Below are 25046 nucleotides of genomic sequence, written 5' to 3'. Positions count from 1 at the left end.
TGGCCGTCGGGCTGGGGATTCGAGCCCCCAGGCCCCGCTCCATGCACTCCAATGACTGGCCTGGCAGGGCTGATACTGGCTCCCAGAGGCTGCAGGGCTTTGGAAGGAAAGGCCTTCTGCAGAGCAGGGCCCCCGAAGCCGGCCACCTGACCAGCCTGTGGGGAGGGAGGCAGCTGTGGGAAGCCTTTCCTCCGCTGGTGCCCCTCCCAATGTCCAGGGTCTCTTTACCCGGCATTTCTCTGCTGCTGCGTCTGTGCCTGGACCCTGAGTTCATAGAAAAGGCTATTGCCTCCAGCCCTGCTAAAACTGCCTGGTGCTTTCTACAGAATCTCCGCAAGGAGCTGTTACAGAAGAGACTCTAAGGATTAATCACGGAAACTAAGGACCACACAAAAACACTTGTTTCTAAACGACGGGCGCCCAGTCCTGAGAATTCCAGTGGGAGTGGCGGTGATCACCTGGACTGGGGCCTCACCTGGGGGTCGCTGTGCATTCTGGCCTGTCTCCCTTCTGCTCGGGATGCCTCACCGGGGCCACGTGCCTCGATGGACATCTGGGATGGAGGAAGCCAAGGGTCAGGCTGGGCCCTTCATCAGCAGACACAGACACGATGCCTGGCACCCCTGCTGAGAATGGTGTGTGCTCCCCTCCAGTGGTCACTGCAGTGTCTCTGAGATATCACCATCCCTGTTTCCCAGATGGGAAAACCGAGGCTCCGAACAGCTAAGAAAGGTGCCCAAGTGTCTGAGCCTGCTGGCAGCAGGCTGGGGCTCAGGCCTGGGGCTCTGTGGCCTTCTTAGTCAGTGGGGAGTGGCTGTGAGGGGAACCCAGGTGACACTGGCCTGGCAGGACACAGAACAGCAGATGCACACGGGGGCAGTCCCTGTAGCGGCTGCATTCCCATTGCACTCTGCCATGCCTGGGTGCAACTGGGCAGCTTTGCTGCGTTCCTCTGCCACTCTTCAGGGGCTCAGGAGTGCATCCTGGGAGGGCCCAGGCCAGCCCAGGGTCTAGACCATCCTAGCCTGAAATGTTCGGATCCGTGAGTGAGGCCAGAAGGACTTGGAGCGAGCTGGAGTGATGGGGGTCACTGCAGAGGGGAGCACAGGGACCCCTGAACCCAGAGAGGCAGCTGCTGTCCCACAGCAGGAATGCAGGCCTGTGTGCAGGGGCTGCCGCTGAGGGCTGAGCTCTCCCAGGCTGGGGACCCTGTGCATGCTGGGCTGCCCGCCTCCTGGGCAGAGCTGGGGTTGCCCTCAGGGCCTGCTGGAAGATCTGGTGGTCTAGGCCAGTGGGTTTGCCAGCTGCCTCCAAGTCCAGCGTCTGTTCTGTTTGCTTGTTTGTTTATTTTTTACAGCTGTGTCTCACTTTGTCATCCGAGCCGGAATGCAGTGGTGCGATCATGGCTCACTACGGTCTGGAATTCCCAAGCCGGAATGCAGTGGTGCGATCATGGCTCACTACGGTCTGGAATTCCCAAGCCGGAATGCAGTGGTGCGATCATGGCTCACTACGGTCTGGAATTCCCAAGCCGGAATGCAGTGGTGCGATCATGGCTCACTGCGGTCTGGAATTCCCAAGCCGGAATGCAGTGGTGCGATCATGGCTCACTACGGTCTGGAATTCCCAAGCCGGAATGCAGTGGTGCGATCATGGCTCACTACAGTCTGGAATTCCCAAGCCGGAATGCAGTGGTGCGATCATGGCTCACTACGGTCTGGAATTCCCAAGCCGGAATGCAGTGGTGCGATCATGGCTCACTGCGCTGTGGAATTCCTGGGCTCAAATGATTTTCCCTCCACAGCCTCCTGAGTAGCTGGGACCACAGGCACCATCACACCTAGCTAATTTTTTAAAATTTCTTGTAGAGACGGAGTTTTGCTATATTGCCCAGGCCTGTCTCAAACAGCCTCCCAAAGTGCTGGGATAACAGGTGGGAGCCCCAACACCCAGCCCCAGGGCCTTGGTTTAAAGGCACCCTCTTGGTCCTGGGAGAAATGTGTTGACTTTGGTTTGTGACTGATTTCAGGAGTCTGGAGCGGGGTGTGGTGAGAGAAGTTCAAAGAGATTTGAAAAATTGTGAAACCCAAAATCCCCAACAACTTTCCTTCTGTCGGTGCGGCCACTCAGTGTTGGGCAAACCCCTCCCTGCAGCCATCCTCGTCCGTAGCAGAAAGAGCCTTGTGGCTACACTGCATGGCCTCCCGCCTCACGGCAGCCTCTCTGTTTATTTTTCCTGGTGAAAATTAACAGGTGCTCAGCTTGCAAACCAGGAAGAAACATCTCCAGCCCTGAGGCTCTTTCCTGAGCCCGCCCGCCAATCCTGGCGTGTGTGTGTTCAGCCTGAAACACGAATTGGGGCTTGTCCTGCGATCTGAGGCTTCCTCGTGGCAACAGAGCAGGAGTGTTTCCGGGATGAATGTGCTTCATTTTGCCTCATGGTTCTGATGGCTGCAGAGGACACTGTCGCGGGGACATATGGGGACAGTTGTGGCCAATCCCTGCTCCTAGACCTTCACACCCACCTCTCCTGGAATCACAGCTCTGGAGCAACACCCCGACTGCCATGCTGGGGCCCCAGTCCCTTTTGGCTTTACGAAGACGAAGACGCAGCACAGCCCACCCTGAAGGAAAGACAGGCAGCAGAGGGGGCAGACTCCTCCCGCCTGGTCCTAACGGCAGGACTGGGGGCTTTCACAGGCTTTGTGCCATCCTAGAGACCTCCCTGTCTGGAGACTCTGAGGGTACATGGGGTTCCCAAGGGGCCCCACCCACAGGCAGCAGGGAGATTTGCCTCTGGACTCCCTGCACTGTCCCATGAGTGGTCTGAGGACCCAGACCCGGGGTTGGGATGGACACACAGCAGCCGTTGTCTGTGGAGTGAGGACACGGCAGAGGTTCCATCCAGCAGCACAGGCCGCCTGCCCCGGGGAGACAGTCCTGTTGGTGACCTGTGTCTCAGCCTGAGTCAGAGAAGGCTTTCTACAGCAAAAGCAGACCCAGAGTGAGGGCATCATTGATTCCGGAGGAAGCTGTGTGCTGAAGGTGACTGGCAGGCACTGCAGACCTGGCCTTTGAGCTGGGAGCCCGTTCAGCCCACGGAGCCCTGCGTTGCTTCCCAAAGCAGGCCCCGGGCCTCCAGCTGCACCCTGGAGTGGGTGAGGGGCATTCACTGTGTGACGTCTGTCAGGTGAGGGAGCGGGCATGGGACAGGAGGACGGAGCTGGGAGGAGACCAGCAGATCCCTGGACACTCCGGGTGAGGCTGTCTCAGATGGGCAGGAATAAAAGCAAGAGAAATAAGACGAAAGGGCTCAAGATGACAGCCTGGGAGCAGCCAGGAAACTGTCCAGGCCGAGTCCCTGGGCCCGCGGGACCCTGCGCTCCACCCGCACGGTGGTTGGGTTTGTTGGGGTGTGCTCTCTGCAGCCTCTGTCTTCCAGCTCAGGCTTACGCTGCACCAGAAAGGGAAGGGCAAAAGCACCCCTCAGTCCAGAGGACCCCCAGATCAAGAGACCACCCAGGCTGCAATCAACTCTGATAGCGCTTTTAATCACCCCAGCAGGAATGGCAGCTGTAAACAGACATGGAATGATTCCCAGTGACACACACTTCTCTTAGGCAAAACCGCGTTTCCATAAACCTTGCAGAAATGACTCGGAGAGCTGGCTGAGCGAGGGCCACCTGGACACTACCGCGCTGGCGCCATGTCCTCAGCACCCCCAGACTTGGCGGTCCTGTGAGCCCCAGCCCCTGGAACACTCCAGCCGCCTCTCCACTTATCTGGTGGGGTATCTCCCCCAGTGCCTTCATCACCGCACACCCACGCTCTTCTACCCCACCAGTTGCTCTGCTGAAGGGTGCATTCTCCCCAGGTCTGGCCATGAAGCCATCCTGGGTGCCTCGGTTTCCCCTGCTGGCCAGGCAGTCACCAGTGCCTCAGTGAGAATGCCACTCACTGCCACCACCCGGCCTGGGCTCGCTGGGACACCTGCACCCCACCAAGCTGCACTCCTCCAGCCCATTCTCTGGACACCCAGATGAGAACAAGACTACTGGCCAGGAGCGTTAGAGCAGGGAGCAGCCTCAGAGACCATCCCATCTCTGCGAGCGTCCTGAAGCTGCCAAGCAGAGTGCCACTGAAGGGGCGGCTGAGGACAACAGAAATGTATTCTCTGTCGGTTCTGAGGCCAGAAGCCTGAGCTCAAGGCATCTGGAGAGCCAGCCCCGCCCGGCAGCTCTGGAAGATAACACTTCTCACCTCTCCCAGCTTCGGGTGTTGCCGGCAGCCCTTGGCGCTCCTGGCGTGTGGCTGCACCACTCCCGTCTCCACCCCCGGTGTCACAAGGCCTTCTCCCCAGTCTCGCTGTATGTCCCCTCCTCTTGTAAGACTCCAGTCACTGGATTTAGGGCCTACATGAGTCTAGTATGACCTCACCTGGACTTACTCACATCTGCAAAGGCCCTTCTTCCAAATAAGGTCATGTTGCCAATTCCGGGTGATTGTAAATTTAGGGGCCACTGTGTAGCCCTGTGCCATCTGCTGACAGGCCCCAGGGTGCCCAGGAATCCAGTCTCAACTGACATGTAGGATCAGAGCCTGGGCCATACTGAGCACTCACATTCTCTCCTAGTATCCCTTCAAGCATTCAGTCCCCCACCACCGGTGCTCCTGCTGCCCGGAGAAGAAAATACTCCAGCCCTTCCGTCCCAGCCTGCTGGGTTCCCTCCAGCCTGGGCCCAGCCCCCTTCTCCAGGGACTGATAAGATGCCGTTTCCAGATATATCATTGAGTGGTAAAAGCAGACGGCGGTATGCAGTGACCTGTCTTTTGTGTAATAAAACGTAAAAATATGTATATGTGTGTGTTTATTTATAGATGCAAGAGAAAGGCACTGGAGGGATAAATGAGGAACTAATAAAAATGGTGACTTTCCGCGTGTGTGGAGTTAGAAGTGGAAGCTCACTGCTCTGAAGACACTTGGCTGTAGCGTTCGACTCCAGAACTACGAGAATGCTTTCCAAATTCAAAACAATAAACTTAAAAAGAAAGCATCTTAGAAAAGGAAACCAAGAAGAATGAAAATTTATATAATGTTTGTAATATAACTAAACAAAGACAAAATTATTTCAAGTGACTTTAGAGCACGGTATTTGGGATTTTTTTTTGCTGGTGGCGTGTATTTTAAGGATAAAAAGAATGGCAAGGGAATCATATGTCTTGCTCACTAGGTCTTACTGTTAAGTCACATCGTTATTTAAATTTTTTTTCCCTTCTAGGATAAAGCCAGTAAGTAATTATGTGAATGTTGTGAAGAACCAAAATCATTATTACTGAAAGAGAAAAAATATACAAATGTAGAACCCAATAGGTTAAGAATAGCACTGTAATCTTATAGTTGAATTGGAAATGTGAATATAATCTCATAGCTTATTTATTCATTCTGATTGATTGTTTGATTGATTGTCACCCAGGCTGGAGTGCAGTGGCACAGTCTTGGCTCACTGCAGCCTCAACCTCCCAGGCTCAAGTCAGCCTCCAGCTTCCAGGTCTTGAGTATTTGGGACCACAAGCACACCACCACAGGTGGCTCATTTTTGCATTTTTTGTAAAGACGTTTCACCATGTTGCCCAGGCTGGTCTCAAAACTCCGGAGCTCTAGCAATCCACCCGCCTCAGCCTCCCAAAGTGCAGGGACTCCAGGTGTGAGCCAGTGAGCCCAGCTGATCTCATGCAAGTGCAGGGACTCCAGGTGTGAGCCAGTGAGCCCAGCTGATCTCATGCAAGTGCTGGCATTACAGGCATGAGCCATCGTGCCTGGCCAGTCTCATGATGTGAAAACTGAATATGCCTCTCCTAGTTCTTGCCACTGGAAGGGATGGGAAGCAGTGACCACTCGGCACCAGTGAGCACCGAAAGTGCCTAGACTTTGGTCTCTAGCACCTTGCCCCACTTGTTAAAAGCTTGTGAGTAAACCGGTTGACTCCAGGTCAGAGGCAGGGAAGATAGATGATGAGCCTGATACTCATCCTCTGCCAGAAATCAGGGAAGGCATCAAATGCAAACAAGGTCACATCAAAGGACCAGGAGGCCAAGGCGAAGGTCCTCTCGCTGGCCAGGGCATCTCAGAGCAATGGATCGAAAGGATACATAAAAATCCACTCATTCCTAATGCTGCTAAAAAAGAAGGGTTTAAAAAAATTGACCTTGCTTGTTGCCATTGGAGTTAATTTTTGTAGCAACTCCTTACTCTGAAAATTGATAATTAAGAAGAAAAGGGGAAATAGTTATGCATTTATCTTTCCTGTACAAGCTGTGTTTTGGAGTAACCACGCAGTAAATGAATAGGGGTTGCTAAATGGCAGGTGAGTGAGAGCTCTGGCTAATGAATCCAGCATGAGCGTGCGGATGTGAAAACAGCAGCGTTTTGCACACCCTCGTGAAGAACGATTCTAGCAAACATCACCAGTGGATTCTAAAGCAAGTAAGAAAAACATCATCAGGAAACTGGACCTCCAGAGCTGCCCACAGGACCTTGCTGGCTGCAGTGGCATGGGGGACCAGACAGCCACCACAGGTGCCAACCAGTCAGTCCCGGCACCAGTGGAATGGGACCCCAGACGTTTCCCGAGCGGCGTGTTGCCTGTGGAGTTTTCCCGCCAAAAGCAGTGAAGCTGACCCTTCCCCAGGCCTTTAGATCTAAATTCCCGTTTGCAGGAAAACACTGGGAAAGTGAGGAGGATCAGTTAGACGTCATCAGCAGTCAGCAGAGACATCAGGAATGAGAGACGTTTTGACCTGGTTTGTTTCTCTTTTTATTTTTTGAGATAGGCTCTCATGCTGCTGCCCAGGCTGGAGTGCAGTGCGTGATCTCGGCTCACTTCAATCTCCACCTCCCGGGTTCAAGGGTTCTCGAGCCTCAGCCTGCACAGTAATTGGGTTCAGCAGGCGTACGCCACCACACCCGACTAATTTTTGTATGTTTAGTGGAGACGGGGTTACGCCATGTTGGCCGAGCTAGTCTTGAACTCCTGACCTCAAGTGATCTGCCCGCCTTGGCCTCCCAAAGTGCTGGGATGACAGGTGTGAGCCACTGTGCCCGGCGTGACCTAGTTTCTTAAACAAGCTTTGGTTTGAAATAAAATGGGGGGGGGGTTGTTCTAAATTAAAAAGAAACTCCAGAGACATAAAGACCAAAAGCAGAATGGGGACCGTGTACCATCGTTCAAGCAGCAAACCAACCGTAAAGCAATCCTGGAGAGACGTGGGACATTGAAATCTGGACTGGTGTGGGATGCTGCGAAGGAAACCGGGTTGTGGACTGAGGTGCTGGTGGAGAGGCCGTGTGAGAGGCTGTCCTCCTCCGTCAAAGATTCACGGGAAATATTTAGAGACGAACTGATGCAGCGTGTGCTGTTCCTTTAAAACATTTCACATGCACACCAACAACAAAGCGCTCACAGCAGAAGACAGTGATTTCTTGGTGGAAATAAGAGATCTCATACAATTCTTTTGTTTTTTATGTTTGAAGATTGTCATCATACACAGAGGTGTGCAAGGCTGGGGGAAGAGGGGCCCTTTTTTCCCTTCTAGGATAAAGCCAGTAAGTAATTATGGCGTCCTGCGTCGTTTGCCGAAGCTCTCATCTCCATCCCCGGGTTCTCACTCTGGTTACATCCCAAGTGTTTCTCCTCCCCTCCTTCCTGCACCCCGACTGCTGCTTGGCGCCGGTGAAGTGTGTTTATCAAAGCTCCTGGCCCAGCTTTGCTGACTCAGAGAAGCTGGAGAAGCAGGGCAGAGTTTAGGAAGAGAAGGCACAGCCGGGGGCAGCTGGGGCTGGAGGGCCTCAGAAGCCACCTGCGGGCGGAGAGCTCAGGCTCTGCACTCTGGGAACCAAACTTGGGATCTGGCCTCCCGCCCTTCTCTCGCTGCTGGCTCGTCCCTGGAGTCACAGGCGTGTCTCCCACCATAAGGAGGCAACACCCACCTGTGTCCCCAGTTGCACTGAGACACGCCCAAGGGTGGTACCCGCAAGTGCACGCACAGGTGACAGGTGATGTGCCCAACAGCAGCTAACCTGGTACACAGGTGTGTGGGGAAGGGGTGACGTCAAATGCATTTCCCCCACTGATCTTGCCTGCACACCCCCCGCACTCTGAGACTCAAAACGTCTCTCATTCCTGATGTCTCTGCTGACTGGTGGTGACATCTAACTGGTCCTCCTGCTCTTTCCCAGTGTTTTCCTGCAAACAGGAATGTAGATCTAAAGGCTTGGAGAGGCTCAGCTTCACTGCTGAACCAGAGGAGTGAGATTCGGGGGGAGATGCCGGCACTGGCTCCCGGGCTGGCCCCTCTCAGGGCCTGGCCAGGCCTGCAGCTGCCCCACCCCAAGGCTCACCCCTCCGCAGGGCGGGGACTCGGAGCCTGACCTTGTCCCCCTCTTGGGAGGGGCAGAGCAATGTTTGAAAGTAACAGAGGACATGAGGACTCCGTGCATTTCACTCGGACATTCAGGAAATAGCCCTGCAAATGCAGAGATTCCTTTATCACAATATTCCCTGCAAGTGTTACAAATCTATAATAGGGAGAAGTTGAAAACAACCCTCATTTCCTAAAGCAGCTCTGGCCACGTCAGAAAGGAACATCTAATGAGGTAGGAAAATGCTCCAATATATTACATTGAAAAGGGAAGTAGATGACAGGGTGGCTCCCATGTGTATTACACTCTATTATGAAAAATGAGCTGGGAGAAAAGACACATCTGTCAGAACCGGCACCTGCCAGCGGGCGGAACGGAAGGCGACCGTCTCTCTTGTTTTGCAGGACTTTCCCGGGTGGCTGCATGTCTCTCAGCGTCACCTCTGACTCCGGCGCTGTTCTAGGAATCCCATCTAGAGCTTTACAGGCGAGTTGCGGGCATCACGGGCGACACTTGCAAAAGAGGAGACTGGAGTCAATATCAGGGCAGCCCAGCGGGTGAGAGCTGAGTCAGGATCCCGAGGCCCTGCAGCAACAGCGCCTCGGGGGCACCGTGGTGGCTCGGGGACCTCAGCACACGCAGCTTCCGGGGCCCGCCCTGAGGCTTCCGGTGGGATCTGCCTGTGTGTTGGGAGCTCTAACCACAAAACGGCTCCTCTATTCCCAGCCCCATGGGTGAGGAGTGAGGTCTGCACCCCTTGGGCCCTGACAGCGCCCAGGCCAGTGGGCCAGTCCTGGGAGTGCCCGCCCAGCCCCGAGCCTCACCAAGCCCAGCAGAGGCCACGGATGTGGGGGATCCCAGCCTTCCGCCCGCTGCATGCCCTGAAGTGAGCCTGGGGTGGGGCAGGAGCCAGCCCGGGGAGCCAGTGCCAGGATCGCCCCCGAACCCCACTCTTCTGCTTCAGCACTGGTGTCCTCCCCTTCGGTCCCTGGAAATAAGGGACTCCAGGGAGAGGGATCATTTTGGTTTCCCTGACCCTGCCGGGTGCTTTCCACGGACTGTCTCCATGCACCACCCACTGTACAGATAAGAGGACCTAGAGTGGGGACCTGCCCAGGGTCACATGGGGTGCGAGGACCAGGCAGATTTGAACACAGGCCTGTCCCTGGTGGAGTCCTGTGGGCGGCAACGGCAGCGGTGACCAGGAAGCAAAAGGAGCCTCTGAAGCCAGGCACGTGCAGACGGAGGCCAGCGCCCGGGAGACTGGCCGGCACCCGGCGGCCTCAGCTTCCAGAAGGTCCTGTGGTGGGTGCAGAGGTTAGCTCCCTCCCGGCACAGCCAGGCCCTGACCCAACTTGGGTCCCTGGGGACAGGAGGGGCTGGAAGAGCCCTGCCCACCCGGGGGCAGGCAGTCACCCCAGGGCGGAGCCTGTTTCTGCTCTTGGGAGGTGGTTCCTTTGGCTGGACCAGAATGTCTGCTGATGATCAGGAGAGGGCCGAGGGATGGGGCTGCCCCATGTGCACCCTGAGGATTGCGCCAGGTCCAGGGAGCAATGTCAGACCCCCTCCCCGACCCCATGCAGAGCTGCCGAGGATGGTGTCAGCCCTTGCTGCCCGCACGCGCACAGGACGACCCGGATGCGGCTTGAGGCCTTGCAAAGCACTGGGAGCCAGGACGTCTAAACCCTGTGGGCTTGGACGGCGTTAGAGCCTCGCCCCAACCAGAGGCGCATCGGGGACTTTGGGGTGTGGTGTCTCCCTGAGCTGAGAGTGACTCGGGAGGCTGCAGTCAGACCCAGCGGCCTGGCCTGTGAGGGACGGTGCTCAGAGAGGCAGAGAGGGACCCTTCAGCTCCTCCCTGCCAGGAGTGGGGCGGGGTCTCCCAGGGGTCTTCTCTGGGAGCAGGAGGCCTGGGGGGCAGGGGTCGGGTCCCAGCAGCCTCTCCCCCAGCGGCGAGGTGTGTGGCTGCGGAAGCCCTGGATCTGTGTCCTTGTCTCTGACATGGGGCTGATGGCAATGCCTCCCCTGCCACGTGGACGACAGAGGCACAGATGAGGAGAGGAGGCCACAAGCCCAGGAGCACCGGAGCCACCAGGAGCTGCAGGAGGGGACCCCACAGCCTTCAGGGAGAACATGTCTCCATCTTGCTCTTCCGTCTCCAGAGCTGGGAGAGAATATGTTTCTGTTGTTGTATGCCGGTCATTCTGGGGTGCTTTGTTAATAGCAGGCCATCACCCAGGAAAGCACAGAGCTGGAGCCACTTGAATGACTCACACGCCAGTGCCCGAGGAACAGATCCCGGGCATTCGGGAAGCTTTGAAAGACCCGCCTGCTCCCTCGGCACGCAAAGGAGGTCCTAGGGAGGGGCTGAGGGGCGTCTGCCCTGTAGGAGCCGAGCTTGAGAACCTGGGGCTGGAACAGAAAGGCCCCGGCAAGCCCAGATCCTGGGCTGGGGAGCTGAGGGTGCAACCAGCTTGTCCCTGGGAAGGTGATGTACAGATTCCCAGCTTCGCCACATGCCCATCACCCTCGAGTTACCTAAACTGCGTGGAAATGCGGACCTCCAGGCTTCCACAAGCGGCCCTGGGGCAGAGCCCAGATCGGTGGTTTAGCAGCCCCCTGCCTGACTCAGATTTGGGGACAGACACACTGCCTATCCCATTGGCCAGCTCGTCTGGGGTGACTGGGCCAGTGCAATGCTCCTCTCCTTTTCCCTGTGGCAGAATGGAAGCGAAGGCCAAGATGGGAGCACAGCTGGCATCCACCGAGTGCCGCCCTCCCAGTGCAGGGCCCGGGGAGGCACAGCAGGTGGCCTGACTTGGGACATGGGCAGGCTGAAGCTGGCAGCCAGGCACCCCAGGGAAATATCCCCGGGGATATTTCCTCCACTCTCCCCAGCCCATCCTCATAGAGTGCCTGTGGGGCTCCTCCTGAGCCCAGGGAGACCCGGGCCCACATGGGCAGCACCTGATCCCGGGGAGACCCAGGCCCACATGGGCAGCACCTGATCCCGGGGAGACCCGGGCCCACATGGGCAGCACCTGAGCCCAGGGAGACCCGGACCCACATGGGCAGTACCTGATCCCGGGGAGACCCGGGCCCACATGGGCAGCACCTGAGCCCGGGGAGACCCGGGCCCACATGGGCAGCACCTGAGCCCAGGGAGACCCAGGCCCACATGGGCAGTACCTGATCCCGGGGAGACCCGGGCCCACATGGGCAGCAGTGTGGCTGGTTCGTCATTGCAGCCGGGAAAATAACCGGGGAAATGACTGAAAACACGGCGAGGCCGCACTCCTGTGTGCCCGGCCCCTTCTCAGAAGGAGGGAGGAGGTCCATCTCAGGCCGGCTCCCACGGCAGCTGGAAGCCACCCAGCTCCACAGCTGACCTGCTGCCTTAATGACCGACATGTGGCCATTCGCTGCCAAGCTGGCTGGCTACAAGCACAGAGCTGGCTGAACAAAGTGGGCCATGACGAAGCAGTACAGAAGGCATTTCCCGCAGCCAGGGCCAGCGGGCTGGCGCCGAAGGAGGCTGGCCATGCCATTCAGGCAGCACGTACACTCTGAGGTCCTGCTTAGCAGGCTGCAGCCCAGGACAGCCTGTCTAAGACCTCCATGGCATGGAGCAGGCAGGGCTGGGTCCCGGGGGCCAAGAGGTCACGCTCTAGAGAGAATGTAGATGCCCTGTCCTGCCTTCAGGCTCCACTCTGCTTGGCAGAAGTCTCCGAGAGCCCTTCCCACACACATCGCCAGCCATGCATTCACTCGCTCATCAAACCTACAATGAGCATTTACTATGTACCAGGCACTGTCCAAGGTGCTGGGGATGTGGCTGAGAACCAGCCACAGTCCTGTCCCCACTGGGACTTGTCCCCCCAGCCACGTCTCCAGGGCCCCCACAGCCTGCACCTGCCACTTTGCTCACTCCCCTCCCTGCCTCCCTGGCAGTGAGACCCTAATTTCTGTCCCACGGCCTTCCCAGCCTCCCCGCTCCCTCCCCGTTTTCTCCCTCTCTGGTGAGCCCCCGATGACATCCTCCTGCCCTTCATCCTGTCTTGGCGTCTACTTCATGGTGACCCTGGGCTCACCATCTGGCCACTGCAGCTGAGTGTCGCACTGGCTCGGGTGTGGCAAGGCGGGGGTTGAAAGGCTCTGGACCAGGCACCAGGAGTCCTGGGCTCCAGGCCAGCCCTTCCGCAAACCAGCTTTGTGTCCTCGGACAACCCAGGCCCATCCCCAGCCTTGCTGTCTGGAGAAAGGAGGAAGCCGGCCAGACGTTCTCCAAGAACTTTTGGCCTCTGCCCTGCATGGCTTCTGCTTGGTGTCTGGCTGGGCCCAGGGCTCTGCCTGCAGCGTGGAGCCTCGAGTGGAGCCAAGGTTGTGGGTCCCCTCGAGCCCCCGCCACTCTCTGCTGTCATCACTGGCCCAGGCCCCCCTGCCACACAGCACCATTTCCAAGCGTGAAGGCCTTTGTGTGGCATAGGCTGGGCTGGGGGAGAAAAGATGCGGGCATGTCTGTGCCCTGCCACTCTGCGGGCCTCCCGGGCTGTCCTTGTCTTGAGAACGTTGTACTTTTTGACTCCCATAAAGTAGTGGAGATAAGATTGGCTCTGAAATGTGTTACGATCCCTTGAGCAGAGCCGGGAGCAGAACCAGCTCCCGTGTGGCTTCCACGGGCATCGGTGAGAAATGTGGTCTGCTGCCAGTTAGTGGGGAAACAAGGTATGTGGAGGGGCTTATAGCCCAGGGTTCCAAGCCCAGGCCCCTCTCAAGAGCGAGCAGACCAGGGGAGGGTGGCAGGAGCATCCACTGAGGGCCAGGGGTGCCCAGCGGCCTAAGTTCCTCTCTGGGAGTACCCAGAAGACAGGTCGTGGGGCCCTGTGGAGCCGTGGAGCCGGCCAGGGGTTGCCACTGAGGACTCATTTCGCAAATGTCTCCAATCGAACAGCAAGGTTTTGGGGGTGCCTGAGCCTCAGCTGGGGTCAGTTGCCTGAGTCACACCTGTTGAGGCAAGCATGCAGGTGCAGGCCCCACCCATAGGCACCCCCTTTTGGCCCAACCAGCTCCATCTCCCTCCCCAAGGGGCGTTTCTCTGCACGGGGCTCCCAGGGCACATCTGAGCTCCACCCAAGGCTTCCTTGGGCTCCAGAAGAGGACGGCAGACCCTGGAGGGCCCCCAGGAAGAGGCCAGATGTGGTCAGGGGAGGGTCGGGAAGGTGGGACAGGCCTCCCACTGGGCATCCCCCTGGCCTCATGGGCCGGAATCCTCTGAAGCCTGGACCCACACTGGAGCCACATGGCCAATTCCGAGGGCGGTGCCTGGGATGGCTCTCAGAACGGTGAGGCTTGGTGGCTTCTGTCCTCCATGTGGGGGAACAGCTGAGAAGGACGCTCGTCTCTCAAGGCAGCAAAGGGGAGGGAGGAGAGGAGACGCTGGGCACTATGTCTCACCCGGCCTGGGCCCCGGGCTCAGGGGCCCTCAGTGACTCACTGTTGAGGCATCAGAAAGGCCCCTGGGAGGGATTTGTGAACACGTCCCCCGGCCTTGGAGGAGAAACCACAAGGGTGCCCCGAAGCCCACTCCTGGCCCTACCCCCACCAAGACAGACGGGCTCAGAGAGCATAGCCAGCATGGTGCCAGGGCCGGGGGACAAGGGCCAGCTTGGCCTCTGGGAGGAAGGAGCCCAGGCGGTGGCGCCCCATCCTCAGCAGAGGGATCTCCAGAGTCAGAAACACTGGGCAGCCTCTGCCACTTGGAGTGGCCTAGGGTCGCCAGGGCTGTGGGAGCGCTGACCCTGAGGGGGTCACGGGGACAGTGAGAACAGGGAATTGTCATGTGATCCAGGCTGGGTGGAGGAAGTGCCCCCACCTGGCCATGGTGGCACAGGGAGCCATTGGCATGGATGGACACCTGGGGTGGTCAGTGGGCCGAGGCACCTGGGGTCTCTTGGGGCCAGATGGTCAGGTCACAACTGAAACTGATGAGGAAGCCTTTCATCAGCCGGGGTGTATGAGTCAGCGCAGCCTACGTAACAAAGCACCATGCTGGGGGCTTGAGCCTCGGAAATCCCTGGCCTCACAGCCCTAGAGGCCAGAAGTCTGTGAGGTAGGTGTGGTCGGAGCCAGCTCCTCCAGGGGCTGTGAGGGAGCCTCTGGTCCCAGCCTCTGCCAGCTTCTGGCAGTCTGAGGCGTTCCTGGTGATGGCCATCTCCTCCCTGTGTCTTCACTTTGTCCTCTGTGAACAAGCCCCTCTGTCGGAATCTCCCCTTTCAGTAAAGGTGCCAGTCTTGTTGGGTTCTCCCTGTGACCTCATCTTAACCTGATCTGCCAGGACCCTGCTTCCAATGAAGGTCCCACTTATAGGTACTGGGGGTTGGCTTTCAGCATCTTTCACAGGGAATACAAACCATTGTAGGGGAGTGGGGGAGGCTGCAGGCCCCTGTGGGCAGGGAAAGGTTATCAGTGCACCTGCGGGATGGGCCCCACCCGCCCAGCCTGGGCCTCCCCACCGCCGTGCACAAGCACAAACTTGCACCTGGTTTTGAGAGCTGGAAATTTAACGTCAAATCCTTTCTGCCACTTTGCTTTCTACATCAGGCCCTGGAAGGAAAAGAGCATTTTTTTGTCTGCTTTACATTGAGCTGATTCAAGTGGACATGTCGCCGGGGTCAGTGGCGGCAGTGAGGCCCTTTCCCCAGCCTTGATAACACGAAGGACTTTATCTCCAGCCCTGCGGCCCCCACGTGCCCCCAGGAAGAGCCCGGGGAACGCTGTCCTTGCTTTCCTCTGGGGCAGAGTTTTCTGGAACTACACCAAGAAGACACAAGAAGCATTATAGAGGCCCTGCTCCCCGGACATATTTTATCGTTTTAATATATAAATTGGTGCCTTTAAAAACCAAGCCACAAATCTCACGGTGGGCCCTTTTATGTGCATGAGCTCTAATTACTTGATTTTTTGGAAGCGCCTGAAAAATTACATTTGTAATTCCTCTAGGCTGTCATGAAAGAGCCTATTATAACCGCCGGGCTGTCCCTCCCGGGAACTGGGCGCTGCAGTGCCAAGGAGGCTGACGACAGAAGCTGCTCCTCTCAGAAAAGGGCGCTGTGGCCCTGGGCACCTCAGCTCAAACAGAACGAATGTGGCCGCTAGTGATGTCTGTTGCTATTTGCGTGGTGGATGCGTTTCCAGCGTTTGCCGCCCTGGAGAAGGAGGAAGAGCTTCCCACCCCGTCATGCTCGGGATCATGTCGCCATCGTCCACGCTGAGTCACATCGCCGGGAGCAGACAAGGGGCCCGGTCCCCTCCTGCTCTGTGTGCAGAGATGCTCTCCGAGGGACAGGACGCTGGGGTTGTGAGCCCAGCCTGGGGCACTGCAAGCCATGCCAGCTGAAAACCCCGGCCGCAGAGACTGGCTGAGGGGCCTGTCAGCCGCTCCCCATTCCTGTAAACTCCCAAGGCCGGGCATCTGCCCTTTATGGAATGGGGCCTTCGCTCGCCCGGTGCTGAATGGACCTTGACTCTAGAATGTCACTGAGCGTGTCTGGCTGCAAGGCGACATGCTCCCTCCCCCTGGGGTTTGTTAGAAAGAGTTCTAAAGCCTCACAGAGGGTGTGGGTGGAAAGTCCCGCTGCGGGGAGGTGAGGTGCAGAAAACCTGAACTGAGAGCATGCAGGGGAGGCACCCAGCCTCGGGTGTGCGGCGGGATACCTGAAGGTCAGGCAGCCACTGCGGGCCCTGCTTCCCCCTCCCACGACTTGGCTCCATACAGCCCAGCATCAGCTCGGCCAGTGCATGCCCCGCTCATGCTCCCGGGATTGCCCAGCGCCAGCCTAGACCCTAAAAGTAAGAAGTGGTGACTCATGCACTTGGGAGTTTATAGTGTGGACTTTGAGAGACGGAATCTGAGCAGCTGAAGATCAAACAGGAGGGTGGTTCACATGTCAGTGTTCTGGCCAGGGTCCTTGGGGTAATAAGGGCAGTGGGCAGAATTCTGCTAGCTACCCCCATCCCTTCCCTCCTCCTTCTTCCTGAATAACAAGAACCCCAGCTTTTAGCTGGACACACTGCATTCAGATAAAAGCCTGCATTCCTAACGCTACATCTGGACTAAGTGAGGCATAGTCTATGGGTTGGAATGCGGAGGTGATGACAGCCACTCAGGCAGCCACATTGGACCACGAGACGCCAGGATCGATATGAAGGACTGAAAAGGCGTAAAGCAAAGAAGCGACGTCGGAGAAGTCTGAATCTCCACTCTCACTGGAGCACGTTGTAATGTGAACTCCCTAATTTTAGCTGGATACAACTCCCATCCTCCCTTGCAGCTAGACGTGGTCATGTGTCTAAATTTTGACCACCCAAACTTTAAGCAGAAGTGTTGTGTGCGGCCTCCAGAAAGCATCCTTAATGGGCAGGACCACGCCCTCTGCTGTGCCCCAAAATCTGTGCCCTGCAAAGTCACAGAGCCCAAACTCCCCATGTGGTATGATTTGGAGATGGGGCCTTTGGGAGAGACTCAGATTTAGACGAAGTCATGAGGGGGCCCTGTAAGGGGATTAGTGCCCTCTCAGAAGAGGAAGAGGCCCCAGGACTCTCTCTCTCTGCCATCGGAGGATACAAGACAATGGCCATCTGCAAGCCAGGAAGAGAGCCCTCCGCAGAATACAACCTTGCCGGCTGAGGTCTCAGACTTCCAGCCTCCAGGGCTGGGGAAAGAAATGCCTACAGCTCAAGCCACCGCATATGGTGTTCTGTTATGGCAGTCAGGGCAGATGACATCCTTCCTTCATCCCTTCCTCTCTCCTGCTGGCTGAGGTGCCCAAGCAGCCACCTGGGCCCATGGAGAGCTGGTGATGAGCAGCATACGGCACCAGCTGATGTTCTGGACGGGGCAGCTCGCCCTGCACGTCTGTCTTTGATCTGCAGTACATTCAGGGACGGAACCTACCTCTAAACCCTGAACATTCAGCTGTCTTCTGCTTTGATTTCCAGTGAAAGAACATCTGAGTAATTACTGTGCCTGAAAAGTCTCACCCACAAGCTGATATAGATTTCCCTGTTCTCGTCCTCCCAAATTAGGAGGGGTGTTTCCTGAGGCCATTCGAACATGTTATCACACACACAGCTTAACACAACAGAAATTGGCCAAGTGTGGTGGCTCATGCCTGTAATCCCAGCACTTCGGGAGGCCGAAGCAGGCAGATGGCTTGAGTCCAGGAGTTTGAGACTAGTCTGAACAACATAGCAAGATCTCATCTCTAAAAACACTACACCCAAAAAAAATTAGCCAAGTGTGGTGGTGTGTGCCTGTGGTCTGAGGTACTCAGGAGACTGAAGTGGGAGGATCGCTTGAGCCAGGGAGGTGGAGGGTGCAGTGAGCTGTGACTGCATCGGTGCACTCCAGCCTGGGCTACAGAGTCAGATCCTGCTTCAAAACAATACAGAACAAAACCAGCAGCAGAAATTGATTCTCTCACGGTTCTAGAGACCAGAAATGCCAGGTGCCAGCGGGGCTGTGCTGCCCCCGAAGGCTCCAGGGGAAGATATTTGGTTTCGCCACGATCAGGTAAAGCCGAGCACGTTCAGAGCGTGTGGCCGACGACAGTGCTTCCTGTGCCCTTCAGTCTCTGCCTCCGTCTGCATGGCCTGCTTTTCCATGTCGATGTCTCTCGAAGGACACCTGCTGTTAGATGTCAAGTCCACGCAAATAATCCAGGATGACCTTATCTCAAGATCCTTAACTCCGTTACATCTCCAAAACCCTTTCCCAAAGAAGGTCACATTCAAAGATTCCGATGATTTGACATGAATGTATCCCGTGTGGGCCTGTTTATGGGCCTGTCACTATGGGTGACCCCAAACAGAACAGACTCACCCCAGTGCAGAGCCAACCGTGAACAGGGATGGGGGACCCTCAACAGTGACCGTGGGCGGCCCCACCCGCCTCTCCTCCCACTGACCTTCCAAAGGGGCCTCCCAGCAGCGGAATCACACAGGGGAGTCAGTGGATGTGTTTTCATGAGAAAAAGATTTCCTGCCAACAATGAGAAACTGTGCAAAGAAGAGTCTTAGAGGAGGATGGAGACCCAAGAGAAGGATTTGTCATCCTGCCACGACCTCGGAGTCCACACCAACCAAGACCACCAGCTTCTGTGGCTGTCTTGTTTTTGGAATGTTCTAGAGGCCTCAGACCCCAGGAGAAGGAAGGCCTAACCTGAGGCCCCAGGAGCCCTCCTCAGCCTTCCTGTTCCCTCCGGGGTCTGTGAGAACCTCCGAGCCCAGCAGGGCCTCCCCACTCCAGGGCTGTCGGGGTCTGCGGATTCCAGCTCCCAGAAGCCCCCATGCCTGGAGGCCACCAGGCCGGGGTTCCTGGAGGGGGTGCCCTCACCAGCCCTGGCATTGCAGGAGCCCGAGGGAGGTGCACGTTGGCGGGAAGGGCCATGTTTTCCACCGCGTGGCACCTCCTCCACTTGTGGAGAGAAGGGACTGTGGCTTCCTGGCCGTCTCCAGAACTGCAGTCACCAAGCCCTCCTCAGTCCTGGGTCACATGAGCTTTAAAGCTCCAGCCAGTCTCCCCAGCCACAATGTGGGACTCACAGAACGGAACTGCTAAGTCCCAAGAAGATAATGGGGAAGTTCAGAGCGGCTGGGGCTGCAGAGTCCAGAGCAGGGCAAGGAAACCCCAGACGGGGCCACTGCGTGGGGAAGGATCCCGGCAGAACAGGCCCGAGGCCGCACATGTGAGCACCCTCCCTGGGCAGCAGGTGAGCCGGGCCACCGCCTGGGTGCAGAGACCCAAACCCTAACCCTGCAATCTGGCCTCCAGCATGACTGTAGTTCTCCAGCTCTGTGAGATGATCAACAAGAATGGACCCACTCTGTGTCCTGGGAGGGCTGCCTTGAAGCGGGACACGTTCCTCACAGAGAAGTCACAGGAGCCGCTGGATTCCTCTGGAAGAACTTTTCACCCTCTGCTCGGGATATCTTTACCATCAGCCCTGACACTCGGGCCCTGGCTCCTGCCGCTCACATTTGGGGCTGGAAAATTCCTTCTGGTGGGGGCTGCCCTGTGCACTGCAGGAAGCTGAATAGCCCTCACCACAAAGTATGGCAGCCCAGACTGTGCAGCCCTCACCGGATGTCCCAGGGTCTGGACCACCCCTGGCTGGGAACCGCTGATACCGCGGGTCTGGCTGGGAACGTGTAAACCTCCCCCGCTTCCCCTCCAGATCCCAGGCCACACGCTTTGGGACGCAGGTTCACAGGCGGAGGATTTTGTGCGGCACAAATTTGAGTGAATCAGGACGGGGCGCTGGAGAGCGGGGAGGGCGCCAGGGTGAGGGTTGGGGGCAGCAGGGTTTGTTCTCAGGACTAATGGGGAGCAGACCAAAGGGCCCAGGAAGGAGATGGCTACACCAGGAACCCTGAGTTTGCAGAAGCAATCCGGCTAACTCTGAATATTTGCATGGACCCGTTTGCCTATGACTGACCTAGCTTTGGGTCACTCACATGCAAATCTGTGGGGCCCATGGGGAAGGGAATGCTGGGGGTGGGGGAGCTGAGTGGGAACCAGGAAAGCATAGCTGTTCCTGGACCCGCCCTTTAGGGAGGGAGGAGGGCGCCTGTCCCACCTCCTGGCCGCCTGTCCCCACGCCTACCACTGCTCTGTGGCTTCCCTACCTGGCTAGCACACCTGTGTGTGCGTGTGTGTGTGCTTTGGAGTGGGGCGGCCAGCTAAAGTAATAGATGAGTGAGTTACCATAAAGTGGAAACATGTTAGCATTAGTAAAGAATTTTGCACTGTTAAAATAGATTTAATTTGTGTATATATATATGTGTGTATATATATATATATTTTTTTTTTGAGAGATGTGATCTCTCTACCCTATAACATCAGAGCCGCAAGCACATGGTAAGCCCAGCTGCAGAGTGGTGTTGGGGGGTCAGATCGCCCCTCTAGGGCTCCGGACCTGTCCTCAGCACGGGAGGGTGTGGGTGTGGCCAGCCCGCCATCGGAGACAGTTTATACACAGGCCTCCTCATTGCCTGGAATAGCTCTAGCTGCTTATTTTGATAATAGGTAATTCAAGGCGTGGTATAAAATCTCAGAGGGCAGAGGCCATGTTATCTTCCTCACCTGTTTCCGGCAGTAGTGGTTTGAATGGTGAGAAAAAACACTTTCGTCTGAGGAATGTGAGTGCTTTTAATGATCCGGCACAGAGAGAGACACTAAAATGGGGCAGCAGTCACACGCTGCTCCCTTCTCCGCTTTGAGCTGTGTGGTGGTGTCTGGAAGCCTCTTGCTGCTGCCACAGGTCGCTATGGATTAACCCAGTAACGCCACTCCGGGCGCTGTAACCCACACACCCTGTAGCTTAACAATGCACAGCCAGTCGCTCATCAATGCTAGTTCTGTAAGCGAATGGGAATTCCCGATAGACAACTTTGTATCGGCCGGCTCCCTGACCCGCCCTTTCCTTTAAAAGTCACGTGGAACGGCTGCTGGTTGGAGGGTAGACCCAGGGCAATTGGAATCTGCGCTCCTGGGTTGCAGCCTTCAGGCTTGGCCCAAATAAACTCTCCACTTAGATTAATTTTGCCTCAGCTGCTTCCTTTTAGGGAGGCATAGTGAGCCCCTAAAAACCATGCGTGCAGAGGTAATGGAGGATCTCCCAGTGAGGTCATCCTGAGTGGGAGCAGGCCCGAATCCGAGGAGACTGTTCTTAGAAGAGAAGAGACGGGGAGAAGACACACACAGGGAGGGTCCCGTGAAGATGGAGACAGAGGCCAGGTGGCACAGCTGCAAGCCAGGGGCCACCTGCGGCCACCAGGAGCTGGAAGAAGCAAAGGGTTCTCCCTGGGAGGCCCCAGGGGAAGTGTGGTGCAGCCGCCACTGTGACTTTGGCCTTCTGGCCCAGCACTGTGACAGGACGGGTTTTGAGCCAGGCGGCTGGGGGTGCTTGATTATGGCAGCCCTGGGCGCTCCTGACCCTGTCCAGAGGCGCTGCTGCCCAGGCAGTGTTCTGCGAGCTACACCTGGCTTCCTGCTTTCAGCAGTAATTCCTGCATTGCTGCACGTAAAGCTGCCTCCCGATTTTTAATAGCTGCCTGTCACGAATCCCACTGTCTGGATGTAGTGTGATTTATGTCACCTGGCTCTTATCCGGGCACGTTGCAGCAGTTTCCAGCTTCTAACGACTTGCAGATAAAGCTGTGTCAATAGCCTCATGCACATGTTATTTAGCACTTGTGTGTACATATCTGTGGAGCTGCTGGGTGTGTGCACTGTGCGTTTCTGTACCTGTTTCAAACAAGGCATCACAAGTTGCTCCCACCAGCAATCGGTTAGGATGCCTCTCTCCCACCCTTCGCCAACAGAGTGTCTCGCATTTTTGTCTCTGCCAATCTGATAGATTAAAAACGGTCTTACGTTCTAATTTGAACTTGCATTCTTTTTTTTCCCATTAGTGCATGTATCTATCCATACGTTTGACGGCCTTCACACTTCCCTTTTGTGAGCTGTTTTTAGCTATACGTCTGACAGCCTTCACACTTCCCTTCTGTGAGCCGTTTTGATCTATCCGTACGTCTGACAGCCTTCACACTTCCCTTCTGTGAGCCGTTTTTATCTATCCATACGTCTGACGGCCTTCACACTTCCCTTCTGTGAGCCGTTTTTATCTATCCGTACGTCTGACAGCCTTCACACTTCCCTTTTGTGAGCTGTTTTTATCTATCCGTACGTCTGACGGCCTTCACACTTCCCTTTTGTGAGCCGTTTTTATCTATCCATACGTCTGACAGCCTTCACACTTCCCTTTTGTGAGCTGTTTTATCTATTCATACGTCTGACAGCCTTCACACTTCCCTTTTGTGAGCCGTTTTTATCTATCCATACATCTGACAGCCTTCACACTTCCCTTTTGTGAGTTGTTTTTATCTATCCATATATCTGACAGCCTTCACACTTCCCTTTTGTGAGCTGTTTTATCTATTCATACGTCTGACGGCCTTCACACTTCCCTTTTGTGAGCTGTTTTATCTATCCATACGTCTGACAGCCTTCACACTTCCCTTTTGTGAGCCGTTTTTATCTATCCGTACGTCTGACGGCCTTCACACTCCCCTTTTGCGAGCTGTTTTGTACTTTGCCCGTTTCCTATTACTTTGTTGGTCTTCACTGCATTGATCTATAGAACTTCTTTATGTATGAACCAAGTGGAGCCTTTCCTGTGCCTTGCATTGCAGATGCTGTGCTTCATTTCTCACCTGTCTTTGTTTATGGTGGTGGTGTTTTACACTAGGCAAACGTTTTTAGTTTTATTATTATTTATTTTTTCCCTTTTTATGGCTTCTGAGTTTGTGTCCTATTTCAGAAGATCTTCTTCCTTCTAAAACTAGTAAAGAAAATGACTCTGTTTTCTTCTAGTATGTTTACGGTTTCCAATTTTACAAAAATATCTGCCATAGCCATAACATATGGAGGGCTTAAGGAGTAAATTAAGAATGCAATTTTATTTTTTTCTAGAAAACTATCTAGCTGTAGTTCAGTTGTTCAGTTGGGGTTTTCTGAACAACTGGAATTCATCACACTGATGGGCAATATCACCTCTCCTATGTCCTAACTACCCGAGTGTTTTTGGATCCATTTCTGGTTCCTCTGCCTAATTTCTTTGCTGTCTGACTAGTGTGTCCATGTCCCAACTATTGCAACTTTATAGGCTCTGTGAGTATGGAGATCTATTTTAAGATATTCCTAATGTCAAACCATCTTCAACTCTCCTAGGTCGTGGCTCACGCATTTTTGTATTGGTATTCATTCATAAGATCGGCTTATGATTTTCTTTTTGTGCTTGTCTCATGGGGTGTTGGTATCACTCTTATGGTAGCTTTATAAAGAGAATTTGGAAATTTTCTTTCCTTATTTATGCTTTGCATCCATTTAAATATTATCTGTTCCTTAACAGTGTGGTGGAATCACCTGTGAAACCATCTGGGCCTAGAGCCATTTGTAGCTTTGCTGTTGTATCAGCAGTATAGTCCCAGGCATCTACAGTTATGATCAGTGGTGTGGCCGGTGGGTAGTGTAATAGGAGGGAACAGGGCAATTAGAGAGTGTGATGCCTGTAAAGAATCTAAAATGATAGTAAAACCAACTGTTATTACCACATCCAGTCAATTCTAAACAGCAACAGAATACACCCCCTTTTAAAAGGACCCACCGCTAGCATATCATGGAAACACACCCTCCCTAGCAAGCTGGCACAACTTCTGAACCTCTGCCAGGGCACAGTGCCTGGTTTTGTAGCTGGGTTTGTATGCAATTACATCATATTCAAACCACACTAATTTATTCCCCCAGAATGAGAAGACAGAGAATGAGAATTTTTCATCAAAATTAGTTCTGTGACACTCTTATAAAAACTATGAGGGAAACTCTCAAAGAAACCCTAAGCCTTCAAAAAACTATTAAGTATGGCAGCTCCTCAAAAAAACAAAATTAAACATCAAATTACCAGGTGACCCAGCAATTTCATCTCTGGGTATATACCCAAAAGAATTAACTATGGCAGCTCCTCAAAAAAACAAAATTAAACATCAAATTACCAGGTGACCCAGCAATTTCATCTCTGGGTATATACCCAAAAGAATTAAGTATGGCAGCTCCTCAAAAAAACAAAATTAAACATCAAATTACCGGGTGATCCAGCAATTTCATCTCTGGGTATATACCCAAAAGAATTGAAAGCAGAGATTCAAAGAGATGGTTGCATGCCCGTGTTCACAGCAGGCTTACTCACAACAGCCAAGAGATGGAAGCCGCTCGAGAACCCACGGACAGAGGCGTGAGCCAGCGAAAGATGGTCTATGCATGGGAAATGGGAGCCGGCCTCAGAAAGCAAGGACATGGCCTGACAGACGCCACAGCACGCATGAGCCCTGACGACATGGTGCTGAGTGAAACGAGCCAGGCGCCTGGGACAGACACCGTGTGGTTCCACTGGTATGAGGTCCCTAGAGCAGTCTGGTTCATAGTGACGGGGTGGGACGGTGCGGGCTGGGGACTGAGGGGCGTGGGAGGGAGCGTTTAGTGGGGAAGCCTTTCAGTTTGGGAAGACGGGGCGTTCTGGAGATGGATGGTGGTGATGACTGTCAGCAATGTGGGTGTGCTTCATGCCACTGAACCGCACACCTAAAAAGTGTTGAAATGGGTAAGTTTTATCTTAAGCATATTTTACTACAGGAAAATAAACAGATAAAACAAAAAGTTCCTTTTTTTTTGAGACAGAGTTTTGCTGTTGTTACCCAGGCTGGAGTACAGTGGTGCGATCTCAGCTCACTGCAACCTCCGCCTCCCGGGTGCAAGCAATTCTCCTGCCTCAGCCTCACAAGTAGCTTGGATTACAGACACGCGCCATGGCTAATTTTGTATTCTTTTTTTAGTAGAGACGGGTTTTCTCCATGTTGGTCAGGCTGTTCTCGAGCTCCTGACCTCAAGTGATCTGCCGCCTCGGCCTCCCTAGGATTACAAGCGTGAGCCACCGCGCCCGGCTGCCACAGAAAGTTCTTTAACTTGTTGAAAGCAAACAGAAAAGTGTTAGAAAAACGTTAAACAGAAAAA

At 55.0% G+C, this 25046-nt stretch overlaps 1 protein-coding gene across 1 annotated transcript; it reads left to right on the top strand.

Moving 5' to 3' along the window:
• The first annotated feature begins 519 nt into the window (after positions 1 to 519).
• LOC105732255 (putative uncharacterized protein encoded by LINC00322) lies at positions 520 to 4420 on the top strand. Its single transcript, XM_064380001.1, is given in 7 exon segments — positions 520 to 574; positions 3319 to 3795; positions 3798 to 3833; positions 3836 to 3931; positions 3934 to 3974; positions 3976 to 4241; positions 4243 to 4420. Coding segments are annotated over 7 exon segments (1149 nt in total).
• Positions 4421 to 25046: the final 20626 nt, after the last annotated feature.

The sequence above is a fragment of the Aotus nancymaae genome, unplaced genomic scaffold, assembly GCF_030222135.1.
Source record: "Aotus nancymaae isolate 86718 unplaced genomic scaffold, 86718_ANA_hifiasm-v0.15.2.pri h1tg000022l_1, whole genome shotgun sequence".
Lineage (NCBI taxonomy): Eukaryota > Metazoa > Chordata > Mammalia > Primates > Aotidae > Aotus > Aotus nancymaae.
This window is presented reverse-complemented; position numbering and strand designations above follow the sequence as displayed.